This window comes from Anoplophora glabripennis, unplaced genomic scaffold, assembly GCF_000390285.2.
Source record: "Anoplophora glabripennis isolate ALB-LARVAE unplaced genomic scaffold, Agla_2.0 scaffold18, whole genome shotgun sequence".
Taxonomy (NCBI): Eukaryota; Metazoa; Arthropoda; class Insecta; order Coleoptera; family Cerambycidae; genus Anoplophora; species Anoplophora glabripennis.
The window spans coordinates 365628-391643 of NW_019416221.1; the positions used below are offsets into that span (position 1 = coordinate 365628).

Sequence of the window (26016 nt, forward strand, 5' to 3'; positions counted from 1 at the left end):
TATTGCTGGTTGCCTATTTGCTATAGAGCCCTCTTAACTACATGCATGGAGTTCTGATAACGCCATCTATTGGAAAACAGCCAAAAATTATTCAACGTCCCTACATGACCTGTCCATCAGGCATATTTACAAAGATACGACTGGCAATTCGTTATTTAAAAATTGAAACAACCGACACTTGCACACCCAGCACGAGAGTCATACTTCAACAGCCGAATATTTTCCGCACTAGCTGGATAATCCAAAAATAAGGAGCTATAGATAAACAGCTTTTTATTGATCAGTCACAAATAAATATCTATACAAAGTAGCTGTATACGACAAGCGTTGGCAATGTGAACTCCTTCAGCGAAGTAGGTTCGTGTAGATATTAAAAGCCAAAGGTAGGCCTGGAATCCACTTTGCCAAATTATAAAAATGGGGTTTTTGAATATATGCCAGTAAACGAAACAGTTTGCTGTACAGAATAAGGGACAAAATGACCATCGAGATAACAATGGCATTACAGTGAGCGTCGGGGTAAAAGGCAATCGGCAAATTTAATAATAACGCGTATATCTTAAGGATGCAACAAATTTGACAATAGTTTTTTTATGAAAAAGTGCTTTAAAATGTACAAGAAATTTTATAAATGTATATGCAACTTCGCTGAGCACAAGAGAAGTCGTATCCGCGGATATCGACCACAGAAAAATTTCAGAAACACCAAAGCCGCCACCATCGCTCCGTACATAAATACCATTGCATTACTAAACACTGTAAAGCTAGAATAATTTTAAATATAAAATAAATACAAAATGGTAAGGGTATTCTAGAGGATAATGTAAAAATGACAGAAACATACTTTAAAACCATAAACAATATTTATCAATGCAGTAACGAACAGTATTTAATAAAAAAAAAACAATACAATGTATAATTTATGAAATATCAACACGCATACCCGGTATTCTGGTATGAAGAACGTCAAACAACAACTTATGACAACCATTTTAAATCAGCATCGCTCAGATTTCTCTAACACAGGTACATAAAAGTCTATCTCGTTTATTAGAACCCCGTTTCCAAACCACATTTAACAATCACTCGAAGAAATAATTTATTAAGGTACAATTACATACTGATAGTAAATACTGATCAATTTTTTCTCGTATTATTTAAATATGCAAAATTACTAAATCAAATATATCTAAAATACAATTACTTTCACTTTTAGGCCAATACGACAATTTATATATTTATGTTTTATGAATTTTCGTTGTGGTAAACAAAGAAAAATCAACCGGTTAATAATTAATCGATCTTGGAGTTCATTCGATTCTCAACTTCAAAGTTACACGTTTCAACTCAAGCACCGAATTCGTGTTCTCGCCTCAAACCGACGCCACTCAAAAACCCATTTTGTCCCCTTTCGATGAAAATTCAACATTTACTAACAAGACACGAGGTTCCAATAAACGAGATATTAATTATCTAAAACATGCACCCTCACCGATCGACCTCAGATAATTTAACTTATGATGCAGTAAAATAAAGAGTTGTATTGTTTTGTGGCTTGTCAGTCTATACAGTTTTCATTCGATTTACTGGGCGATGTGTCCAGGTAAATCTTCAAGGCTCTCTCCCTGCCGGGAGAGTACGATTTTATACTCGGCCTACCCAGACGAGCGTTCTCTTTTTGGCACAACTCTTTATGCTCCTCGGGCGTTAGTTCCTTCGGTACCTCTCTTTTGTCTCTGCCAAATACATGGTTTGTAAGTTTAAGTACAAAGAAAAACTACGCTTTCAAATACAGTAGATATCGTTTATAACAACATATCGATTATTGCGACGAAATTCGTTCCTTTGGCTTGTGCGGAACACCTCTTCGTCTCGTCATCGTGCATGCTGCCTCGGCCGGCACAAAACCTCCCGAACCACAGGAACGCAGCTGGACGTGATACATTTCCGTGGCTGTTTTACCGATTTTTTACAGAACTCGATTGCTGTACGCCGTTCAATGTGCGTTTCCACGACAACTATCAGAAACTCGCTTCACGCAAAACGTTATAACTTTGTGGTAGGTACATGTATACAGACAAAAATTTGTTAGGTTGCTCGGAAAGCGTCTCACTACGTAGTTCCGTTGACGGCACATAGATAGCGCCACGCACTGTGCACAATAAAATCTGCGTTAAAACTTAACAACCGGACTTTGTATTGGAATTTGTCATTTCACGTGTTCTTTTCTATTATAATTAATTTATTTACGAGTATCTACGGTTATGGTGACCAAATTCCACCTGTCCCTCCAACGTCGTTATAAACGATACCTGCTGTACTTGCAAAAAAATATAACAGCACGTTACTCACTTGTAAAAGAAAACGCTTCCCGGCTCGTCGGCGTGCATAGGCCACTGGTCCAGGTTTGTTATGTTAGGGTTCCAGTCGTGCTGGTTATGTATACCTAAGAGGTGCATATCACAAGGGAAGGTGGCTTTTACGTGCGCTACGTCCACATATTCGACAGGAAGTCCCGACAATTCCGATATCTTCGTTTTGAGCTCCTCCAGAGTCAGATTCTCCATGACGACCTCCTGGAAGGGCTTCAAAGTCAAGGTCGACGGACACCACTGCCTCACGAAGTACACTATCTGGTCTTTTGATGTGATCGTCTCCGGTTCGTTGAGTTCTTGCAGGAACATATCAAAATTCGGCGTGACCAAGATATCCCTGTCAAATTTTTGGTCATCGAGATAGACTTTTCTGGGTTTCTTCCAACCTTTCTCTCTCAATCGGCACTTGTTGTACGGGATATCTAACATGTGCTGTTTCTTCGCTTGTAAAAGAATTTCCTTCTTGACGGACTTCACGGTCTGCCCTTTCGTTATGATATGTTCAAATAAGAAGTTGTTTGTATCCATGCAATCCGGTTTCAAGTGGTATATACCACATTTTATTTCGTCTTTCTTCAGCACCCTGCCTAATTTCACTATAAGCCTGAAATAAAACTTCATTAGGTACCAAATATACAGGATAATGCAAAATATAAAATATAGCGAGGCAGAGACAAACAAAGAATTCAATCAATTTTTTATGTTTTTACTAGCAAGTAGAAAATGTCTCGTACTGGAAAAAAAGATGGACTATCTTCAAAAAATAAAGTTTCCAATAAAATCTCACAAAGCAAATATACATTTGCAGCGACTGAGACCTTCCTAACAAGGAAGATACTTGACACAAAAAATTACTGGGTGGATATAAACACTGAATCCTAATTTATAAACCTCAAGGGCTTAAAAGGTAGTCGGAACCTTCTAGAATATGAGGCAAAAGGTTTTATACATGAAAAACATATTTTTTTTTGTTTAACTTTGCGCTTTTCCTGAAGCGTGTCGGGCGTCTCTCATACGGCTACCTGCGCTATGAACATACTTGCTCGGAAGGTACCGTGTACCTTCTTATCTATTGATTTGTAACTTCTCTAACACAGTCATAGAGTCTTTAGGGAATATGCGTGTACAATTCAATTAAAATTTAAAACAGTCGAATTTTTTATTTTTTCATGTCTAAAACTCATTTTAAAACTTTAAACGTGTTTTTCTCAAAATACGCTTTTTCAAAACGGTTCGCACCATAACCCCAACAATTTTCAATATTTTCTTTTGAAATTTTAACCAATATTTAAAATAACATTTTGAAGAGAAACACGTATATATTTTTCGATAAGTTAATTTAAACAACTGTTATAAACAAATTTTTTTTGTCAAAAATTTAACGTTTTACTTTAAACACTTGCCAATTTTACAAAAAACAATATTTTTACAATCCCGTACCTCTTTCTCTAGCTATACTCATGTGGATTAAGAGCAAATTTTTTTTGTTCCATCTTGAAATTTGCACTAGTCCGAGTGCGTGCCGCGGAACGCCCTCGATGGCAACATGCTTCAGGAGAATGGCTCCAATGCCGCCATTTTGAAATATTTTTTAATGAAAAAATTGTTCTGTACACTTAAATACATGCCTAATAACATACTTAAACACTTTTTTCTATTACCTTTCATTCTAATAAAAAAAAAATGTTAAAAACATTTTTTTAGGCCATTACAGTGGTGTAACCCCTTAAACACAATATTGGGATCATGATAATTGTTTCCATTTATATCACTCCAAGTAAATAAATTTGTATCATTCAGCAACGGGTAATTTTCCAAATATGTAAAAAAAATGATGGGAAATCTGTCAATGTAGTTTTCTTTATTCAACCCTTTGAAATAGCTATTTCTCAGGCTTTAATAATTTATAACTCCCCATAATTCTTAGAAAAATTTTTTAATTTTTAACGGAAACAAAAAACACTTGAGAATTTTAAACTTATAAAAAAAAGATTAAACTTGGGATCTTTAAAGGGCCCTGAATTAAGTCACATCAGACTATCGAATGAAAAATGTTTAACTGATTTATTATTAATAGGGCTCTATAGCAAATAGGCAACCAGCAATACATTTTTATAGATTTTATTACACAGTTTGTCTAAATATGAATTAATACAGAAATAACAGACTTTCCTCCATGCTAACGCAGATTTTCTATAAAATGAAGTAAGTTTGAAACTCAAATTACTTTTTGTTTTAAAGAAATTTGTAATTTGCCGCTTTTGAACAAGTAAATTACAAATTTCTTTACACCAAAAATTAATATGAGTTTCAAACTAAATCCATTTTAGAGAAAATCTGCTTTAGAATGGAGGAAAGTCTGTTATTTGTGCATTAATTCATATTTAGACAAACTGTAAGAAAAACTATAAAATGTATTGCTGATTGCCTAATTGCTATAGGGCTCTCTTAAGTTTACGGTCATTTCTTCAAATAGAAACAAAATTCTGGAACGCCCTGTATACTCCTAGGGCTCGAGATTTTACTGAAAATCCTTAACAGACACCAAATTTTGACAAAAATGAGTTTCATATTTAAAATTACAATTTATTTTATCATATAAAAAGTTATGGAATGAAGGTCCAAAAATATAGCACCGTAAGATTATTTTCTTACACATTCTAGCAGTATATTGCTTTTGAATAAATGTAGATGCATACCAACTAAGAAGTCAGCCTTAATTAACTTATTTTGAACCAAGAAATCTGTTCTTATGTTGTACATGTCTTTTTAAACAGAGCTCTATAGCAACTAGGCAACCAGCAATACGTTTTTATAGATTTTATTACACAGTTTGTCTAAATATGAATTACTGCTCAAATAACAGACTTTCCTCCATTCTAAAGCAGCTTTTCTGTAAAATGGATTTAGTTTGAAACTCATATTAATTTTTGGTGTAAAGAAATTTGTAATTTACTTGTTCAAAAGCGGCAAATTACAAATTTCTTTAAAACAAAAAGTAATTTGAGCTTCAAACTGACTTCATTTTATAGGAAATCTGCGTTAGCATGGAGGAAAGTCTGTTTTTTCTGCATTAATTCATATTTAGACAAACTGTGTAATAAAATCTATAAAAATGTATTGCTGGTTGCCTATTTGCTATAGAGCCCTATTAATAATAAATCAGTTAAACATTTTTCATTCGATAGTCTGATGTGACTTAATTCCTCCATTGTAACGCAGATTTTCAATAAAATGGAGTTCGTTTAAAACTCAAATTACTTTTTGTTGTAGAAAAATTTGTAATTTGCCACTTTTGATCGTAAATTACAAATTTCTTTACAACAAAAAATTATTTGAGTTTCAAACTAATTCCATTCTATAGAAAATATGCGTTAAAATGGGGGAAAGTCTGTTATTTGTACATTGATTCAAATTTAGACAAACTGTGAAACAAAATCTATAAAAATGTATTGCTGGTTGCCTATTTGCTACAAAGCCCTCTTAAGGACTGTGTATTTTTCTCAACGATATTTAAAAAGGAACTCAACAAATAATTTTCAAAATTTTCAATAAACAACGGACATTTTCCTATTAGTTATCGTCACTGACCTGTCCCCATCCTTTGTCAGTCTCAAAGTGTCCGTCAAGCAGCTCCATTCGTCATCCGAGTTAGGGTACTGCTTGAAAATCTTGAAATACCTTGAAGGTATCCTCAGGATCACCTCCAGGTGCCTCTTGAACCTCTCCAAGGTCATCCTGTTGTCTACCAATATTTTACAACACCTTGAGTAATTATTGTCCGTTGAGTTGGAATCACTGTTGTGAACTATACTGGTAACTTTGAAAAAGTAATTCGTAAAGTGCTGCTGCGCTTCGTGCTGGGTCACCTCGTCGTCCCAGATCATCTCCTCGCCCGGGTGGCCTAGTGCGGCATAGTTATACGAGTCCTCACAGGGATCGGTGGGCGAGGACATGTGTTGGTCGGCGGGCGAATTGGAGCTGCTCGAAAGCAAAGCCGGACATTCCCCTGAAAATGGGAAGAAGCCCGTTATTAATTATTTTTCTACGTTTGTGTTCACAGAATTATAAATAATTGTATTGTGTATCGGTTGCTCACAAAACGACTTAAAGAAACACAAATTAGTAGGATCTATCAAAAAATTCAGCAGGTTCCACTAAATGCCGTTACCTGGAGCTTCTCCCACCAACGTTCGATCACTGTCGCTTAAACTGCTATCCTCGCTGTTGCTCTGATCTCCAAAACCGTCGCCCTGGCAAGGTTGCGGAGAAACTCTTAAACCCGGCGAATTTGATCCCCGGTCACCACAGGCTAAATCCAACTTGTCCAAGTTTTGGTTCAAATCCAACGACGGTATAGACAAAGACTCTAACGTTGCTAAAATAAAATATTAATTACAACAAAAATGTAAAAATATAAAAAAATATTGACTCTTACCGACATCGGTTTCTGGTAAAACTACGTTCACGGTAATTATGTAACCAAAGTGTTCAATAACTCTTTTCAACTTCGAAGTCTGAAAGCTCTTGTCGGGATCATCGTCAATGGAATTGGAAATGTACAATTTTTGTTCCCTGCTAGTCGCGTCGAACTTGACAACAGTGTCGTCGCACTCCAGGTATTTCAGATCGTTGCCGCTCGTTTCTAATACAACTTTAATACTATCCACTTCCATGCTGAATACAGACGAGAGCTTCGATTTGAGGATTCTCACGGTATCGTCGATATCTACACGGACTAGCCTAGGCTCTTCTACTTCTTCTGTTTCCAAGTTGATTGGGTACACTTTCATGTTTATGCCGCCCGGTTTATAGTTTGGAAAGTCAGTACCTAAAAAGAATAATGTCCTGTTAAAAAATACTGATTTATTCTCATGGTTTACTAAGATTTGTTAGAGGGTTCGTTTGAACTACTTTCGTTCCGAAACAAAATTGATAAAATTTGTTTCCGTTTCCGACATAACAGATATAATTTACCATTCTAATTACGAGTAAATGTTTACTCACCAGGTTCCTTTATCTCCAGCAACCAATCGTAAATAATTATCTGATTAATCCTGTGGATGATGTCGCACAATTTCAATTCGTTAGAATCAAAATTGCAGTCGACGCAATCGAGTTTCTTGTTATATATGACAATCCTGCAATCCTCCACGTCCACGTACGATTCAAGCTTAAATCGCTGGTGAGCGTACTGCACGGCTTCCGCCAGAGTAGAGTCGCTGAACACGGATATCTTAACGTCCTGAAGCGTGTTGCTACCGGGATGGTGGCAGTACACGTTAATCTTAATCATGTCGTTCTCCTTTTCTCTAGTGATCCGATCCTCTTCCTCCTTCCTACGCATGTCCTGGAGTAACTTCTGAATGTGCGGCGGGAACTGATCCACGGTTATCGCCCGACAATTTCGATCCTTGTCCACCTGGCGGTACATCAACATGTAGGCGTTCGTACTGGAACTGTAGGCCCCCGAATAGTAACCTCTCTGTGGGCCGCCCCCGTAAGTCTTGCGTATGTCATCTTCGGTAATCCCGCTGACGCTCTGGTCGTTAAAGCAATACCACATATTCTTATCGAAATCTTTGATGTAGGCATAATAATGGCCCCCGGATGCGCTCCCTGAGTGGATCATGATGCTGAACAGTTCGTATACGTAAGGTCCCTTGGCTTCTTCCTCGTGATGGTTATTTCCGGAACTCACATCTATACCTGGAAATAATAAGAGTAGGCTTATCTCGAGCTTTCTAACTAAGCAAAAGCAAATTTGATGCAAGCGGATTGAAATTTGAAATAGAAACAGTTTAGTTCGAATTTCTATCAGAACTCTCGATGTGACACATTAATTAATCACGAATGAATAGAGTTAAACGAATTAAATAGGACTTCAAAAATGGAGGATAATTAAACTCGCCCCAATTATAAAGAGAAAGATTCTTTACATTATCTGACGTAAAACGATGTAATGAACCTGTTTAATTTTAATTTTTATGCTAGGAATTGCAACTTATTTTTAATAACGACAAAAAATCAGTAACAAGAAGAAAATCAATCAAAAAAGTAAATCAGTTACAACTTCGCTCTGCGCAGTCAGTTCTCGAGTCAACTGAATTTTGTAAGCAGGAAGTTGCAAATCTTTAGTGAGAAAACGTTGTAGAGAGCTTCTCGAAATGTCGGCGGTGCCGAATTGACGTATCTGGACTTTCACGAACTGCTGTGATGTTTTGTGTTGAACGACTTGTCGAAGAACGGTCAGTGTTTAAAATTACACGTCATTTTGTATGAAAATGGCGAACTGTAGCTGCCAAGCATTTATTATTTTTAAAACATTGCTCGATAATGAAAACGCATTGCTATTTCGTGTAACGCTCCATTTTTTATAACCCTGACCTGTCACCCATATCCTTACTAAAATATCTCGCCAATACAGACATATCAAATAGATTAAAATTTAATTTTAAAATAAATTTTCACGCTTTAGTACAAAGTCTTATGAGAATGCAGATTTTTTTGGTCTTTCCACTTAGAATGCGCAACAATTGAGGAACAGTTCCCACAGCAACTTGTATAAATAGGAAACTGATATCTAGGAACGGTGTGACAGCTCGTAGAAATCGATTAGTACTTGTACGATACATAATTTATAGAAATTCTCCTTCAAACTGCTATCGTTGACTAACTTAACCTCCATATGCGTGATAGCGGCAATGCCGTGGTTCTCGACGTAGCATATTATTTGAAATTCGCAGGTGTGGCATATGATGTATATTTCAAGCTTAGGCAAGTGAAAGCTGAGCCGAGCGCGCCAGCAACGTTGCAACGTTGCCAAATCTAAAGGCTTAATATTTTGGTCAGCAGCGAATCTACAGAAACTCTCGTTGGACTTTAGACGTTCCCCTCGTACCCAATAAACCTCCTTAAGGTAAAACGTTAAAGTCTCAAAATACGGTATAAAGCAAGATAAATTATTGAATTTAATATTCTTTAAAGTAATACCTACTCTTACCTTCGTCACTGTCGACACAGTTATCATCTTGGCCGTTCACTGTGGAAGACACATCTGTTCCTTGACAACTTTCATCATCCGCCGAACCCGAATCAGTGGTGCTACAATCATCACATTTTACGGCGTGTTCCCTTTCTTCCATCGGCTCGTTTACTGATGAACTAGATGTTATAAATGAGTTTAAATTCAATTTTTCTGGGAAAACGACCCTAAAAATGAAAAAAGAAATAATTTCACATATAATATACTTATTTCACTTCACATTAATAATAAAATTAAAATAATTGCAGAAAGAAAAATATTTTTAACTGGATAGAATTGTTTTAAAAACCATTGCCAATAATATTGTATGAAATAAAGAAAATATATTTCTTTGCCAAGTGTTCATTTAAAAACTCTTCGACACATTTCCGTCCTAAATAGCAGTACCCATTAACCTCCTTTTTATATTTAACTTTTAAAACAGAATTTAATCCACTTTTCTATTTAATATATTCCAAAAAAATTTGCGATGAAAAGTTTTCGCATAAACACATGTAATATTTAAAGTTATATACTTACTTATCATTAAGTTTAATCCTATGCATCGTGTTGTAATCGAAATCAAACCGTTTTAAATGCAACGTAAGCAAATACGGGAACTTTGTAAATTTCAGTCCTTTGTGTGCATCACATTTTTTGTTACATTTCTCACAGTGATATTGATTGTTACCATCTAAAGTTTCGGGCTGCACAAAGGCCCTTAAGGCTTCTTCTACGCTATTATAAGCCACTGTACTACCGAAAGGCCTGACTGGTAAAGGGATATCCAGAAACGTGTCCTCGCGGGACTTCTCCGTCCCACAATCCAAGCATTTGACATAATCCAACATTTTACCCTCGTAGAGATCGTTGATGAGGTTAGCCTGCTTCGTGTCCTTGAATTTCTGTTCCAACGCATCGAACATAACCCTGCAAAGTTCTTGGATATCGTGTTGGTGCCAGGCGTCGCTGCCTTGCCAGCCGAAGCTGGTCGTTAAATCTGTAGTCTCCACGGCAGACTTCGAAGAAGTCTGCAAATTCAAGAACAACTTTTGCAATTGGTACGGGATGGAGCGTGTCTCGTTGAGGCCGTCAAATTCCCAGTTGTACAGGGCATTTCGGAATTCCGGAGTCATAAAGAGCGCTTGCAGCAAGCTGTTAAGGTAACACGTCATCGCTTGATTGACTAGCCCCACGTAGTTTGTTGACTCCACAATCGTTGGTCTTAGTTGCGAGTGAGACGATGTTGGGTAATTTGGTTCGAATTCGCTCATTCTAACAGGTGTTGTGTAATATGTGCAACTAGGCATTTCTCCGGTGGTGGGGCTGGCTGAGGCACCAAGAAGCAGATCGTCTTCGGCGACATCGTGAACATACAAAGACATGGTTTTGTTCTTTACCTGATTTATTATGATGGACAAGCGTTCAGACGGGCTCCACGATATATCTGCTTCCTGAACCGTCTTATCTTTATGATCGTTCAAAACATACTGAAAAAAGAAAATTGATCACACTGGGTACTTAAAAATCAAAGATTCATGGAAAATATATACTTCAATGCAGCTAGTAGTACAACTATTCCGTAAGTGTTTTATCTGTTTTCATATAAAAATGGAAATAAAATTAATTTAGGTCATATACTGAAAATGTTCACGAAAAGGTAGTATGTATTTGATATAAAAAAAATTAACAAACACATTTTTAATATACCGAATACATCTATTGTTTTTCTTATTATAAAACTTTGATTATTTTTATAAAAGGTCTCTTAATTTAATTATCCCTTACCCTTAAATGATTACCACACATTTTATTGGTATAAAACTATTCTTCACGCCAAGCCTATGGCATAACATTTACCAATAATTGATTTGATACTGGCATCTTCCAAGCATAAAATGATTGATAAGCTATAACTGAGTTTCTTATCTTGGTATTTGTTTAAAAGAATGAGTCATTAGAAAATATTAAAAACAATGATCCCCATTCAGGAAATTATTTCAGAAACAATATTAAAACACATTTGAAACAAATTCATTTAATTCAACTAGCCTTCCCATAAGGATGTTTTATAAAATTATTTACAAGAGATAGAAAATACTGTAATATAATAATAATAATTTATGACTGAATTTTTAATCGTTTTACTATATAACAAAGGTATCAATTCCCAAAACCCATAATATTAAAAGCTCATTGCGTTAAAAACGGATAGATAGTTCTTAGGCCACAAAGTCTGTCTAACAACATATTATATTTATGGCATCATATTCTGAGGTATTCTATCTAAATATGTCTGTAAAAATGCACAAGGTGCTCCATTTAAAAATACCACTGCTTCCAAATTTAAAAATATTTGCCAGAATTTAGTAAAAATAGATTTAAAAACTAAATAATCAAGATTTAATAATCAATCCAATTTTATAAATTAATTTCATTAAATCAGAACTAATCTGTATTACTTTTTTTACACATAAAACAAAAAATTATTATTATCGAGAAAAAATTGACCACGATAAGCGAAGAATCTAGATTAGAATGATTAAGACATTGCTCTATTACATAAAGAAGCATCAGTATTACATACAAAAAAATCAGTATTACATATTGATTTTTTTTGTCTTGTAGCAACAGTTTTTATTACGATAAATAATTAGAATTATTTTAAGTTTCAAGTTTAAGATTATTTAATCAACTTGTGTCTAGAATAAATGTTTTACTTACGGTAGTGCCATCCCTTTTCTGCAACACAAGTTCAATTTCATCAGCATTGTATTCAAATTCCCTAGAGATCTCCTTAAAGATACTTTCGATGGTTTTTGTTGGGGTCAGAAGAACATACGACTGTTTCTTTGCTGAATGCAATATGGTATCTCGGACAGTCACCCTCAAGTGACCCTCATCGTGCAGGCATACCATTTCCTTGTAACAAACATTGTAATTGCTTAATTAATACAATAACTATTTAAAAAATGATATAATAAAATATCGACACATCCACACGACAGCAACAGCCGATTCTCTATTTTTTATTACAAATCCAGATATTTACGTTACAAATTCTGCAAATATTCAGTAAAAAAATTAAATACATTACTGCTGAGGTGTCTGTCATATGGAGCAATAACTAAATTGCATTGCTGGTAGCAAAAAAAAACCAATCCAATTTATAAAACGCAAAAATATCAAATAATTAAGCATAAAATTGAAAATGATAAAAAAATTTTACTTTTATTTAACCGTTTTTTAAAATGAAACACAGTAAATTACCTCTGATACTTTGCACTAAACTTTATAAATTCAATATTCAATAGACGCATAGGCATAACAACTGACATAATCTAAACCTTGTATATCATAAATTTCATCTTTATCTAGGCTTGTGACGTACGATAGAGGCTTCGAAATTTATAATAGTTTAGGTGAAAATTCAGCATATTAGTAAATACAAGATGAAGTAAGAAAAATATTATTCATAGATTTTATCTGTAAAGCAGATCTATATTATTAAACTATGAAAAAAAAAAAATGGTAAATGGTAAAACTGGTAAAAAAGGTAACAGGAAATATTCCAAGGATTATTAAAAACAAATAAAAATTTGTAATAAATTTTACTAAACTTTCAAATACGACAAAGATAGAAGGTTTGTTCCAACATGGGTCAGAAATTGGTTCCGTACCATTCGAAATGTGCATCCAACTAATTCTTGCTATATATTCAGTGAAGACACAACTAGAACGGTTCGGAACCAATCCCTGACTCTTGTTGGAACAGACCTAGAATAAACTATAATAATTGACAACTATTTATACATCTGTAAAACATGTAGACTGTAACTAGAATTTTGTAAGAGAAAAAAAAAACCTATAATGCACGTTGTTATAGAGTCAATATAATTAACTGAGTAACCATAAATAATTTAAAATACCTAATCATAACTGCACTAGAAAAACATAAATAGAAAACGGCACCTATCCATGAAATAGTTTTTGAACTCTTTTCTGGTACAGCAAAAGAATATGTGATTAATATATGCCACGTGCTATTAATATCACCAAATAAATGGACTAGAAATAGTTTCATACCAGTAACAAACAGAATAACCTCAATTTGTTTAGCGCTCGTTGTACAAAGCATGAACAAATAAGCCGCCATTTTATATAGAAGAATAACCAGAATTTATTTGTGGTCTACATTCATGTTTTCATTGATACATTGTATTTTTATTTGCATTATCTGTAAGCTAAAATGATCATACCGAACATTTAAAAGAAACATTTGGAAGATATCCAAAAGATATATTTAGAAACCTGTAGGCAAGCAAATAAAGTCTACAAACAACTGAACATACTTGTTAACCACCATATATGACTATTTTCTACTTACCGATTCTGTTATTAAGCAAATCTTGTACAATTTTCCTTAAATCCTATGAGCCAAAAAACCTTTTGCTGGTCCTATAAAGGATACATAGATATGAGCTGGAATGTAAAAAAATGTCCCGTGAAGCTAAATTAAAGCAAATCAACTATAATAAATATAAATTGTTTTATAACTTTCATCACAAGACATTATTTTACGAAATAATTTTTTTTATATACATGACAGCACAAAATATTTGCAATAGTATGTTTACGTCATTAATTTAAAATAGTTAGTTGTATTCTAGATCTAAAACCAAATAATATATTATGATGAAATGTAAACAATCGCCTTCAGAATCGTGAATATGATAAAACTTTAATTAAAAAATATACTGAATAATATTCTTTCTTACCGGAGAAAATTGGCATGTGCTAAAAGTCACGAAACGCCATTTTCTACTACTTGAAAGTTTCGCCACTACGTCAAATGGCAGCACCGTCCTACCTGGAAGAATGTGTGAAAAGTACGTTCCACAAAGCAAATAGTGTAGAAAAAAATTATTTAAAATTTCCAAAACGATTAAATTTCTTGATATTTCCACGACCGCATCGATTTTGCAGTTTAAAGTCGATTTATCATCAAACTCCGCCTCTTCTTACTTTATTTGCTCGTAATAGCGTTATGGCATGTTTTCTTTAATAAACCCTACATTTTTTACCAGATTCTTGTAGATTATCAACACAATATCGTTTATGTAGTAATTTTCTCAAAAAACGTCTTAAGTCACTAGTTTGAGGTTTCTGAATATACATATACATATTATTAGCAATTGAAAAAATACTTCCGGAACATTTCAGATTAGCTTTTTGAGTTTCAGTAAGCTATAGCATTTTGCTCCTAAAGTGTTCTTGTTTGTTTTGCCTTGCCCCTCAGATTCTCAGATACTACTTTTTACAAAAGTGTTAATAGGTACTATCAAACTATTTTCGCGAAATGTAAGGTTAGAATTTCTGAATACGTTTCATAAATAAGATTATTTTATTTTGTTAATTGTGTTCTTGATTATGCTTTATTAAGTAAAATTTATATCTGGCTCTGGGACAATAATAAAAACAAGTACTTGAAAAATATTTGTATGCTTATGTTTCTCTTTGAAGTATTCGAATTGTTTAAGTATAGAGCTTAGAGTATCGAAAGAGTAGAACGCGAGTAGAATAATATAACACTTCAGGAACAGTTCGTAGTCAATTGGAAAGCAACTATTGTTTCCTAATTTTTTTTTTACTTAACGTAGCTGACAGCACCCTGAGCACTCCACAAAGTTTTGTTACCGTTACCACCATCATTGGCGTACCTACTACCTACGGTCCCTTCGCTAATAATTTTGTTATAATTATATCAGCTCAGCTGATTGGCTAATTTACTACATTAGTTTAAATGCAACCAATCAACTGCTCTAATTTCAAATTATAAACTGAACCTGAAATTTTATTAAACAAGATAGCCCAACTCATAAAATCAATGGCAGTAATGTTTTATTTTTATAAACAACTATGGTTTTTGTACTACGAGACAAAATAAGAAAAATGAATTGTACAATTTTTCGTCACGAAAGTTCTCTTTGTAGGCCCAGAAATGATCTAAAAATGGTATGGGTCCCACGTCACCATCAAAATATAACCCCTTTCATTTTCGCCAGCTGCTACTGACAACCACTAATCAAAAATTAATATACAGAGTGTCTCGCTTAAAAGTGAATCAAGCCTGTAACTCGTCTACCACTCCATGTATTTGAATATTTTTTTTTTGTTGGGTACACCTTCAAAAAATCTGTACGTACCTCGTGTTGTCTGAAATTCGAAACTATGGCAAACTAGGATGTGATTTATATGGGTAAAAAAATCCCTGATTTTCTGGCGTTTAGCCATATAAATTGCATCGTAGTGTGCAACGTCTTCGAATTTTAGAGATAGATAGATGGAGATGGACAAAAAAAGTTTATTCAAATTGGTCGAATGGTACACAAGTTACATATTTGTTCCACTTTTAAGCGAGACACCCTGTAGATATAAAATACTTTTAATTATTTTAAATACTTTTATGAAAAATTATAGTTAATACTTCTTTATTTACTATTTTATTTGTGATTATTTAATTAAAGCATTTAATATTTTTACATTTTTTTTTATTCTGAAACCAACACAATTCCTTGATTTCCCGTCTCGTTAATTAAAATCAATTTATAAAGAACTGGGAACACTGAATAACGCAAACCAATATTTTATAAAAATTTACTTCCGACAAGATACAAAGTATACCTTAGCAATTATATATACACACACATCGGTGTACAGTAAAGGTAAACAATAACGATCTTAACTAAACATTACAAAAAGTGAAATAATTTCCTAACAGATGCAGACAAATAGCTAAAATATCTAAAATACTTAAATTTACATTAAGATCCTCGATAAGTAGTGTACCCATAAGGACTCAGTAACATGGGAATATGGTACGTTTCTGTGTATAAAGAACTGTCAAAGACTATCTGTAAATGAAGCAAATTCATGTTATTATTTACAATTTCCAAATTAAACATTTGTTATACATAGGCTGTCCAAAAAAGCTTGCTCACGTAGACATTCCTCATCCAAAAATAAGTCAAAAAGTTTCTATTGACACAGGTCCATACTTAATTTTTAATATACCGGACATCAAGCTTTTTTAACTTTCCTTTAAGGAACATATCTTACCTCTATAAAGGGATAAAGAGTATCTTGCTTCCTCGCCTCGAAATAACGGTCGACGTCATAGTGCAACTTGTACCTTCCCGGAGTAAAATCTGATCTATCCAGAAACTGCGAGAACATACCACTAGAATTTGTAACACCCTCGTTAATGTACGTCCACCGTCCATCGATCAATTTATAAAGGCTGACTTGCAATCCGGTGATGGGTTGTCCTCTTGTCATGTCAATTACGTGAGTAGAAATCGGAGGCTTCTCCAGTATCTGATTTTGCTGCTGCTGCTGTTGTTGTTGCTGCTATCGTTAAAAATGGTAACAGAAATTTCAACACGGTAAGATTTGATAAAATTATTTTTTATGTTAAATTAGTGAATATTTTTGAAATGGTGATTAGGTTGTATTTGAACCAGCATACAGTAGAGAAGAGTGTAAGAATATAAAACAAAGATCACGGGTATAAAAAGTTAATTTTAACATTATGAGAAATTGTGATGCAGATCGACCTGTTTTAAATATGCTGCAACATTCTGAAATGGCCTGAAAGACCGCATGCCACAAAAACAGGCAATTTGTTACCTAAACCCTTATAATGGTGTAATAAACGTAAAAAATTATATGAAAAATGTATAATTAAACATTATTTTTAACTAATGACAACAGAAGTAGCACCAGCAATGGCAATATCCAAATCTCCCTACCTTCTGGAACTGAACCCTATGAAACTCCATTGGAACTGGCTCACCATCCTCCTCATCTTCATTGTCATTTTCAACATCGCCATCTTCTATATCACCTGCATCCACATATTCCACGGTATGAGTTTCCCCGTCCTCATCTAAGTCATCTTGAGCTATTGTTCCCTCGTTTATTATGACCTGCATCTCTTGTGAATCCATGTGTGAATTTTGGTTTTGTACTTTATTCTGAAATGTAAAACAATATCGGTGACCGTCTATAAGTACCTTTTTTAGAATTTTGAAAAAAAATGTTTCAATTTGTACAAATATACTATTCATAAAAAATATAAAACAAAGTTAAACATAACCTCAATTGTGTAAATAAAGCAAAAAATAATTTTGGTTACAGCAATGAATGAAAGACAATATCTTAGAATAAATGTATAAATGAAAAAATTTAATGCATAATTAGTAGACCTACTTTCCTGTTGCTATGTAACTGAGCTGCCTTTTGATGCCGAATAGTACAAGTATGTTTTAATAAACTTAAACGATGAGCATGTAGAGTTTTCTGGCAATATGTGCAGTAAGCCCTTGTTGGTTCCCCTTCAACTCCTCTAAGCCAGCCTAAATTATAAATTTCGTATAAATTATTAATAGTAAACATTTCTACAAAACTTACCTTTGAAATCAGGCATTTGCTCCCATGCCGGGCGATATGTTTGCTTGTAATATTTTCCCCTAGAAATATTTGAACTGTTTGATGGCGAAGTGAGCGTAACATCATAAGATTCCACTAACTGCACAGGAATTACATTTATTTCGGAATCGTGTGATTCCTCATCCACAACTTGTTCAACTTCTTCCGATTCCATTTCTAGGGCTAACACCAAATATTACCAAAAATTTGAAAATTACTAAAACAGTAGAATGGCGTCTAAACAACGCCTGGGATTTTTGTTTTTAGACCACGGGGAAGATCGGTAACGAATCTACCGGAAGTGACGTTCACAAGTGTGAACTGTGAAGTCAGAAATATATGTGTACCACAACAACAAATTTGTATATATAATACCCTAATATGGCCCATGTTGCATTGTGCGTTTTCCACGCGATATATTTTTGTAATGATATGCGCAGAATCAAATGCTGCTGCCGCACAAGAGATTTGACAAAAATTAAACTCCTTTTTATCTATGACATCTATAAGCTGTTTTTCGCGATTGAATATTGGTGAATATCTATCTGACTTGTAGTTACTATTTCTATCTCTTTTGATCTTAGTTGTCATATGGTACTTTATATCTCTTCATTCACTCACAGACTCAAACTACAGATACTCCTATACTTCTCGAATCTAGGAATACTACAACATACCACTACACTCGCGAAAAAAAGCTTTTGTGTTTATGGTCATTTGACAGTTGTCAGTTAACTCCACATTAACTCCATGTTAACTCTATACTCTATGCGGTATTTGACAGTGACAGTTGACAGAGGACTGTTCTGTTGACAAACAAATCAATAATTGCAGGTTCGTGTTACTTTTGAAAGACATATTTATAGTGTTTTTAAATAATTTTAATTATATTTTCGCAGCTCCACTGACCTTTAAATATGGCTAATTTACAAACCTTACCTCCAGGGTGGGACTACAGAATAGACGAATGTAGTGGAAAATAGTAAGTTGAAATGTTACAATTATATATTGTATCTAATTTTCTACTTTTATAGCTACTATATTAACCACTACACACAGACAACTACTTGGGAAGATCCAAGGCTTCGTCTTAAGTCTATTCATGGGGGGCCAAAACATTTAACAAATATGCAGTCGGAGTATATACCCTTGCAGGTAATTTAATCCTTTAAATTTTAAAACAACGCATGTCTTTACATTAATTGGACTTTACCTTAAACACATGCTGCTGTGGATTTTTCTTCAAAAAATAGCACGGATCACCAGATTTACGAAGGAATTATGTCTACCCTAGTCAGCCCCCTCCTATTCCAGCATTTCAAATGCCAGCACGTATGAGCCCTAAAAGTGTTCCTCTACAGGTACCTCTTTAAAATAATTCTACGAAATAATCACCTTCAAGGCAACCTCTATCCCACAAATTTTAACATTGTCCAGGGAATATCGCAGTCGATACCTTAAATCTAACAAACTAGTTATTGCATTTATTCTTTTTAATACCCTTTTCTATTATAACAGTTTAATTAACAAATTACCTCTCTGTGGTATGTATTGTGAGATCTGATAGCGTCAACTTTGCTGCCCCTTGGTTACAGATAATCTAAACTCCCCTAAAACTGTGGACAGTGTTTAAAATTGAATGAATTCTCTTGTCCTGTAATTAAACGATGATAATATTGAACATTTTTAAGGATATAAAGCCGCGAATGAGTCCACTGACATTGAGAACATCTAAAGTTCAAGATAGTTCTTTGACAGCATTAACAGATACTGATGAAGCAGTTTCAAAAATTTCTGCAATGTTTCCAACCGTATCTGATACCCATATCAGACTGCTTCTGAAAAAGTAAGTTACTAATCTGTCCTCTTTTTTGCTCCTTGAAAATGAATATATCAGGGTGAAATACTTTTATAATTAAAGACAAGAATACTGCAAATTTGAAAAATTTCTGCATTTTTCCGTCAGTTCATAGTTTATTTATTTAAATTAAAATAAAAAGGCTATATAAAATTTAATAGTTTTTAAATTTAATAAACAGGTATATCATTGAAGATGAAGTAAAAAAAAAATATTTATTTAATTTATTTTATACATGTTTTATAAAACATGTAACACTATTGAATCAAGCTTAAAAATTACTCTGTAACAATATTCTTATTTCTCGTTTAATATTAAGCTTTGTATATAAAGCCTTATTATTATCAGCTTATTTCTAACAAGTTTCAGTGTCATTTAGCATCCGCTCCAATTAACACTTTATTCACTCATTGCTTTCTAACATTTCTAGGTATCACAATCGCGAAGCTCTTGTAATAAGTGCTTTGAAAGTGGAAAAAAATCCCATCACAACGCCAGGTCCATTTGCAACCCCCCCACCGCAAAGAAATATACATCACCCCGGGGTACATGCTTCTTTGCATATGACTCCACCCCTAGGGTTTTATGCTAACTCCAGGGGGGGTAGTCCGATATTTCGACCCGGATCGGGTACTAACAGCACTTATACAGGTTCTCCAAGAATTGGGGATGGCTTCCGCAGCTCTCCTCGGCCACATTCATCGCCTAAATTGAAATTAAGGTCCAGACTTTCTGTCTAAAGACTCAGTATATTTTATAAACTGTTCAAATTCCACACTATGTACCTACTTAATTTATATTGCAATTACAAAGGAACCATTTTATAAAATATACATCTTTAATTTTAGATGAAAGATAGATAAATAATATATATTTTTTTTTAGCTGCCTACCCGTCATCGCATGATATTTTTTTTATTTAATTTGTGTATTAATCTGAATATTTTTATTTTGTAGAATATGTATACATTATAACCTATTTTGCTTATAAACTGTTGTCGATGGGGTTTATATTATTTAAAATATGTATATTTTAAATCATTATCTCACAGAAAATAGTTCCAGGTACATGAAGTCAATTTTCCCGGAAGCCGATGAAACTCTTATCTTAGAAATTCTGCAGAATAATGAACACAACATTCAGAAGGTTTCCGATGTCCTCAAAGAAATGGGCTACGCTAAAAAAGATACTGTCAAGGTGGCACAACAGAAGATGGAGGCTAAAAAACAGGAGAAACAAAAAGAAGAAGAAGAGACAAAAGAGAAACCACCAAGTCCTCTACTGAAAATCAAATCAACGGAAGAAAAGCAGCAGAGTAAGATATATATATTCAATTTTTTTGTCTTGTACGTAACGTTTTGTTTTAGTTAAAACGAATCTACAGGAAAAGTATAAAGATGTACCTGAGCATTTGATATCTATGGCCCTTGAGAGTGTTAATTTTGACGAGAATAGGGCGAATCAAATTTTGCAGATTATGATACAAGAGGACACCGAAGCTGCAGATAATAAAAAAAAGCAGTGAGTATTTGCGAAAGATCAAAAATAGTTTTTTATATATTTTTTCCTTTAGGCAAGAACAGGACTCTTCTGAAATTGATCCGGATTCCGTTCCGAGTACCTCTGCAGCGACCGTTTCAAATATTTCAGTATCCCAGAGCAGGCAGTCGTTAAAATCATTGCTAAAAGAAAAATCCGACAAAGAAAAGTCTACATTTGTCAGGTATTTTTTAATGGCATAGAAATTTTGAAACTAATTATTTTGTTATAGTCGTTTTTTTCAAAAAAATTGATCAAAAGCGATTAAATCTATAAATTGGTACTAAAAAAAATGTATTATTACAAATTCATGAAACTAAAAAGCGTTGATTTTTTGGGTTTTAGTTACAATCAGTTTTCTCAGGAAAGTAACTATTAAATTTTCAGGGTAATTGAAGAGCACGATTCACACTCAAAAAATTTAGCCAGTACCAAGGGCCACAATCCTTTATATGCAAAAGGTGCCAATGAAAAATTACTTCTGTAAGTTAAAAATTATTTTCGTTAAACTTAGAATAATTATTAATTTTTCATCGTAATTTTGTTACTTCGTGTATTTTAAATCATCTTTTCAATCAATTAAGAATTTATAGAAATGTCTAACGGTGAATAGATTCACAAACAAATTCGTCTTATTGATGTAATATAACTATTTAGTTTTGTATCTTTAATATCATACAGGGTGTTTCAGGAAGAGATGTACATACTTCAGTATGTTATTCTACGTTCAATTTTAAGCATAAAATTTCCTGAAAACGCTTCATTTAGGGTATACAGGATGTCAAATTAAAAAAAAATTAATTACATTTTCTTTAATAACTCTTGACTACTTTGAGTTAAATTCATGAAATTCAGTATGCGGAGGTTTCTTGGGATGAGAAATTCAAATTTTATGGACAAACGACCATTAGGATCATTTTAAATCTTTTCAACTTTTTTGTGCCAAGGTGTATGTCATTTCGGAATAGAAAAACATTTTCCCTATCTTTTTTACTTAAGAAATGTACATCTTATTGAGGTCTAGGAGTAGCCGTTTCCGTAAAAAACTCATCTAAAGATGATGATGCATGCAAATTGTATTAGTGTTAATTATGTATCAGCTTCGTCAGTAAAAAAATAAAAAAATTCCAAAATCCCAATTTTCCAAGTAAAATTCCAATCTTCTGGCATGATCTCTTGGTTGAAAAGTTTGTGCGTTTTAAATGTGGAAAGGATAAGTCTTGTTTGCGTAATTCGGAATGTTAATGACTACTTGGAAGAAAACGTAATTTGGTAAATGTGTTAGTAAACATCCTTGCAACTGGAACCGTTCTATTAGGAAATTGTCTCCGATATTCTCTTTGAGCAGCCCGTGTATTTCCATTGGAAAAGGCATAACAAAATAACATATCAGCGTACAAAATTTCATGAATTTAAATTAAAGTAGTCGAGAGTTATTAAAGAAAATGTAATTAATTTTTTTAAATTTGACATCCTGTATATCTTAAACGAAGCGTTTCCAGACCTAAGTTCATAGGAAATTTTTTTGCTTAAAATTGAACGTAGAATAACATACTGAAGTATGTACATATCCTACTGAAACACCCTGTATAAGTTGACCATACCTTCAGCATTATAATAACAAAATAAAATATCATATTCTGCCCGTATCTAAAGAATAGATATATCATAATGCTCCAATGGTTTGTCTTAATAAATTTCTTTTAGAGAGGATTATGTGAAGTGGCAAGGAACAAATGCGACTTTTAGAAAAGGTCCTGGAGGTTTGGCCAAGGGTCCAAATCCGGAACTTTTGTCGGAAAGAACTTACCAGGTTTGCGGTCCAAACGCAGAAATACGAAAGGGTCCCAAAAGAAATTTGGCCAAAGGCTCGATCTTTTCTCAACTTAAAAATGCTATTGTTGGGGAATCTCGCGGCAAATAACATTATGTTTGTAACATATTGTAAACGAAAAAAGACCCACTTAACGTAATAGCACATTTCTTGATGTTTGTTTAAAATAATGGTAATGTAGTTATTGTTGTTAACGATAAGTTTTAGTGTAATGTAAAGTTGCGTTAATCCAGCTCAAGTAAATTGGGGAAGCAAAAAAGCTAATAATACTCTCAACTTAAACTTGAAAGACCAAAGTTCTATACCAAATATTTTTGTTTTATATTTTTTATATGCTACTGTTTAAGTTTCCTCTTATTTTATCTTACTTTTTGCATTGCAAGTCCGATCTTACAAAGAAAAAGGTGAAGGAAAAGTACAACCCAACGAAATATTTTTTGATAGCCACATTGTCACCTCTTTATCGTTTTACACTGTATCGCAAATAGAGAATGCATCAAAAGGCTTCATTCGAGCGTCATCGCTTAGTTGCATGTTCACAATTTGGAAGGGTCTGATTACTTCTTAAGTGCATTATTTTTTTTAAATTTCTGTTATGTTTATTATTGTTTTTTTGAACAGAGAACTTTTTTCTCCCAGATGCTGTTAATTTGACAGAAGTAGCGTACCTTTATAACTACCGGTGCAAACTGATATGAACTTCGTTAGCTTACTATTTTCACTTGGTAAATGATACTTGATAGCTACGACATACACATTTAAAGTGAATGTTTGTTAAACTCTTAAAAAGTTGTTTTCTAAAATGCCAAAATTTTAGTTACAAAATTTTTCTTATTTTCGACACGTCTGTCGAAGACGATCTGTGGATACCTTATAAATATCGAATATTGAAAAATTATTAATTTTTTGTCTTTTGACTGATATAATGTATCATTGAATTGGCGCACTTAAAACTACATTTTTCTAGATTTGAACAAAGGCAGAACTTTTTAACAAGGATTACATTTTTTCATAAAATAAAAAGAGTCCAAAATACACAAATTCTTTGAAATATTAAAAAAATTATTCCAAATAATTGTTAGCTACTTGTAAAAAACAAACTCTATATGTTTAAAAAATATATTGATTATTTCTAATTATGGTTTACGTTTGCAGAAGTTCTGTTGAAACTTTAATTATTATCTACAAGCTTATTTAATACAATTTTCTATTGAATTATATTCTGAATAATTTAGGCATAATATTTTACCATATTTTTATAACAGTTTACTATTTTATTTTATTGTTTTAATGAGTGCTCTCTACATATACAGGCTGTTACAAATTTGCTTCTCAATACAGGGATCTTGGAAACGGTAAGAGATACGAAGTAGCTTAAATGGGAACAAAGTTGCATAATCAGGGGCTCAACATTATGCCTCTAAAAAATCAAGGCTAACATGATTAGTTTTCGAAATATTTGAAAAAGACAAAATTTTGGAAATCCGTTTTTGATTCATTTCAGCCTTGTTTGAGGTAGTATTGAAAAAGAAGAGCACTTTCTCATGGCAACTTTTTGCCCTCTATCGAATGGCATAATCAATTTTTATATGTAACGTTTCCTCTCCAGGACCATCATCAACTTCATTTTTTTAAATACGACCCTTTAAATTTTATTGTACTGCCTCAACCCGAACCAGATTCAACCGTTCCGTCTCGAAAAATTCCTTTCCAATGTATTTGTTCCGAATTTATCTAATTTTCTTTTTAGGTTTCTTGAATTTATCGTACACTCTAAGTGTTGTTAGACCCTGTGAAATCCACCTACTTATTTAAACTATTATCATCACACGTTACAATAAAACATTCTTTGAGTTTTAATCCCGTGCTCATAGTTATTTCTAAAGTTCTCGGATGCTCAAAATTCGAACAAACTTTGTTCTAATTTTTTTCAGGGTATTCATACAAATACATCTGACACGCTCTTTCACACTTGTGGTTACAGATATAAAAAATTCCGATCATATTTAGCTTGTCCTCATTTTCAACGTTTGCCATAACGGAAACGTTTTTAAACATTTACTATAATTTTTTAAACTATAAAATTCATTTGGAGTTTTGATTGTTCATATGCGTTTTTAAGAATTAATTTGTCATAATGAAATTAAAATTGTAATGTTTTAATTTTGACACAACTTATTGAATTATGTATGACCAGGTGACGGAGACTAAAACTCTAATAATGTTTTATTGTAACATGTGATGGTAATAGTTTAAATAATTAGGTGGATTTCACAGGGCTTAACGATACTTAAGAGTGTACGATAATTCAATAAACATAGAAATCTAAATAAAAAATTAGAGATATTTGGAATAAATACATTGATGATTAATTTTTCAAGACAAAACGTATGAATCTGGTTCGGGCACTGAGGCAGTACAGTATTAGGGGTCATGAAGGCTTGCAAAAAATGTAATAAAATTTCCAGGGTCGTATTTACAAAAATGAAGAAACGTTACATATAAAAATTGATTATGCCATTCGATAGAGGACAAAAAGTTGCCATGAGAAAGCGTTCTTCTTTTTTCAATATCTCAAACAAGGCTAAAATTAAACAAAAATGGATTTCCAAAATTTCGTTTTTTTTTCAAATATTTTGAAAACTGATTAGTTTTCAACATGATTATGTTAGCCATGATTTTATAGAGGCATAATGTTGGTCCCCCATTTAAGCTCTTTTACCATTTCCGAGATCCCTGTAATGAGAAACGAAACAGCCTCAAAATAAAAATTATTTGAAACTTCGAATATTTTCAAAATTTTATATATGTTTATTAATGAAATAAGTGTTTATATTATTTTTATAAATTTTATATTGTGTTATTTGCGAACATTATTTATCTGTTATTAGTTATT

At 33.2% G+C, this 26016-nt stretch overlaps 3 protein-coding genes across 5 annotated transcripts; 1 reads left to right on the forward strand and 2 right to left on the reverse strand.

Annotated features, from left to right (window-relative positions):
• Positions 1-256: 256 nt before the first annotated feature.
• LOC108908283 (ubiquitin carboxyl-terminal hydrolase 47) lies at positions 257-14258 on the reverse strand. Of its 2 annotated transcripts, none has more exons than XM_018712280.1 (11): positions 14178-14258; positions 13787-13881; positions 12124-12321; positions 9940-10889; positions 9379-9587; positions 7383-8084; positions 6814-7206; positions 6547-6753; positions 5967-6384; positions 2353-2979; positions 257-1736 (listed from the first exon to the last, which is right to left on the reverse strand). In XM_018712280.1, exons 3-11 carry the CDS (start codon positions 12316-12318, stop codon positions 1559-1561), a joined length of 3879 nt encoding a protein of 1292 aa, XP_018567796.1. In that variant the 5' UTR covers positions 12319-12321; positions 13787-13881; positions 14178-14258; the 3' UTR covers positions 257-1558. The 2 variants fall into 2 exon arrangements, with proteins under 2 accessions (XP_018567796.1, XP_018567797.1); XM_018712281.1 differs by having other exon boundaries at positions 13787-13857; positions 14178-14239.
• Positions 14259-16042: 1784 nt separating this feature from the next.
• On the reverse strand, positions 16043-18167 carry LOC108908220. 2 transcript variants are annotated; one of them, XM_018712170.1, is made up of 5 exons: positions 17872-18167; positions 17671-17816; positions 17211-17435; positions 16519-16806; positions 16043-16313 (listed from the first exon to the last, which is right to left on the reverse strand). In XM_018712170.1, the coding sequence occupies exons 1-5, from the start codon at positions 18062-18064 to the stop codon at positions 16224-16226; spliced, it is 942 nt and encodes a 313-aa protein (XP_018567686.1). In that variant the 5' UTR covers positions 18065-18167; the 3' UTR covers positions 16043-16223. The 2 variants fall into 2 exon arrangements, with proteins under 2 accessions (XP_018567686.1, XP_018567685.1); XM_018712169.1 differs by having other exon boundaries at positions 16519-16809; positions 17872-18166.
• A 517-nt stretch (positions 18168-18684) lies between these two features.
• LOC108908235 lies at positions 18685-24385 on the forward strand. Its single transcript, XM_018712192.1, has 10 exons — positions 18685-18723; positions 18789-18871; positions 18924-19044; positions 19143-19250; positions 19581-19735; positions 20806-21062; positions 21115-21268; positions 21321-21470; positions 21674-21769; positions 22994-24385. Exons 2-10 carry the CDS (start codon positions 18807-18809, stop codon positions 23208-23210), a joined length of 1323 nt encoding a protein of 440 aa, XP_018567708.1. The 5' UTR covers positions 18685-18723; positions 18789-18806; the 3' UTR covers positions 23211-24385.
• The last annotated feature ends 1631 nt before the right edge of the window (positions 24386-26016 follow it).

Bases quoted from the DNA above. Each gene is read 5' to 3' on its own strand.
- LOC108908283 (XM_018712280.1), bottom strand. From the start codon at position 12,318: ATGGTATGCCTGCACGATGAGGGTCACTTGAGGGTGACTGTCCGAGAT. The intron at 7,207-7,382 runs GTGAGTAAACAT...TATTCTTTTTAG, and splicing joins GCTGGAGATAAAGGAACCTG to GTACTGACTTTCCAAACTAT. The intron at 6,385-6,546 runs GTAACGGCATTT...TCCCATTTTCAG, and splicing joins GTTGGTGGGAGAAGCTCCAG to GGGAATGTCCGGCTTTGCTT.
- LOC108908220 (XM_018712169.1), bottom strand. From the start codon at position 18,064: ATGGAATCGGAAGAAGTTGAACAAGTTGTGGATGAGGAATCACACGAT. The intron at 17,817-17,871 runs GTAAGTTTTGTA...TTTATAATTTAG, and splicing joins GCAAATGCCTGATTTCAAAG to GCTGGCTTAGAGGAGTTGAA. The intron at 16,810-17,210 runs GTAGGGAGATTT...TTTTAACGATAG, and splicing joins ATAGGGTTCAGTTCCAGAAG to CAGCAACAACAACAGCAGCA.
- LOC108908235 (XM_018712192.1), top strand. From the start codon at position 18,807: ATGGCTAATTTACAAACCTTACCTCCAGGGTGGGACTACAGAATAGAC. The intron at 19,251-19,580 runs GTACCTCTTTAA...AACATTTTTAAG, and splicing joins CTAAAAGTGTTCCTCTACAG to GATATAAAGCCGCGAATGAG. The intron at 19,736-20,805 runs GTAAGTTACTAA...CACAGAAAATAG, and splicing joins ATCAGACTGCTTCTGAAAAA to TTCCAGGTACATGAAGTCAA.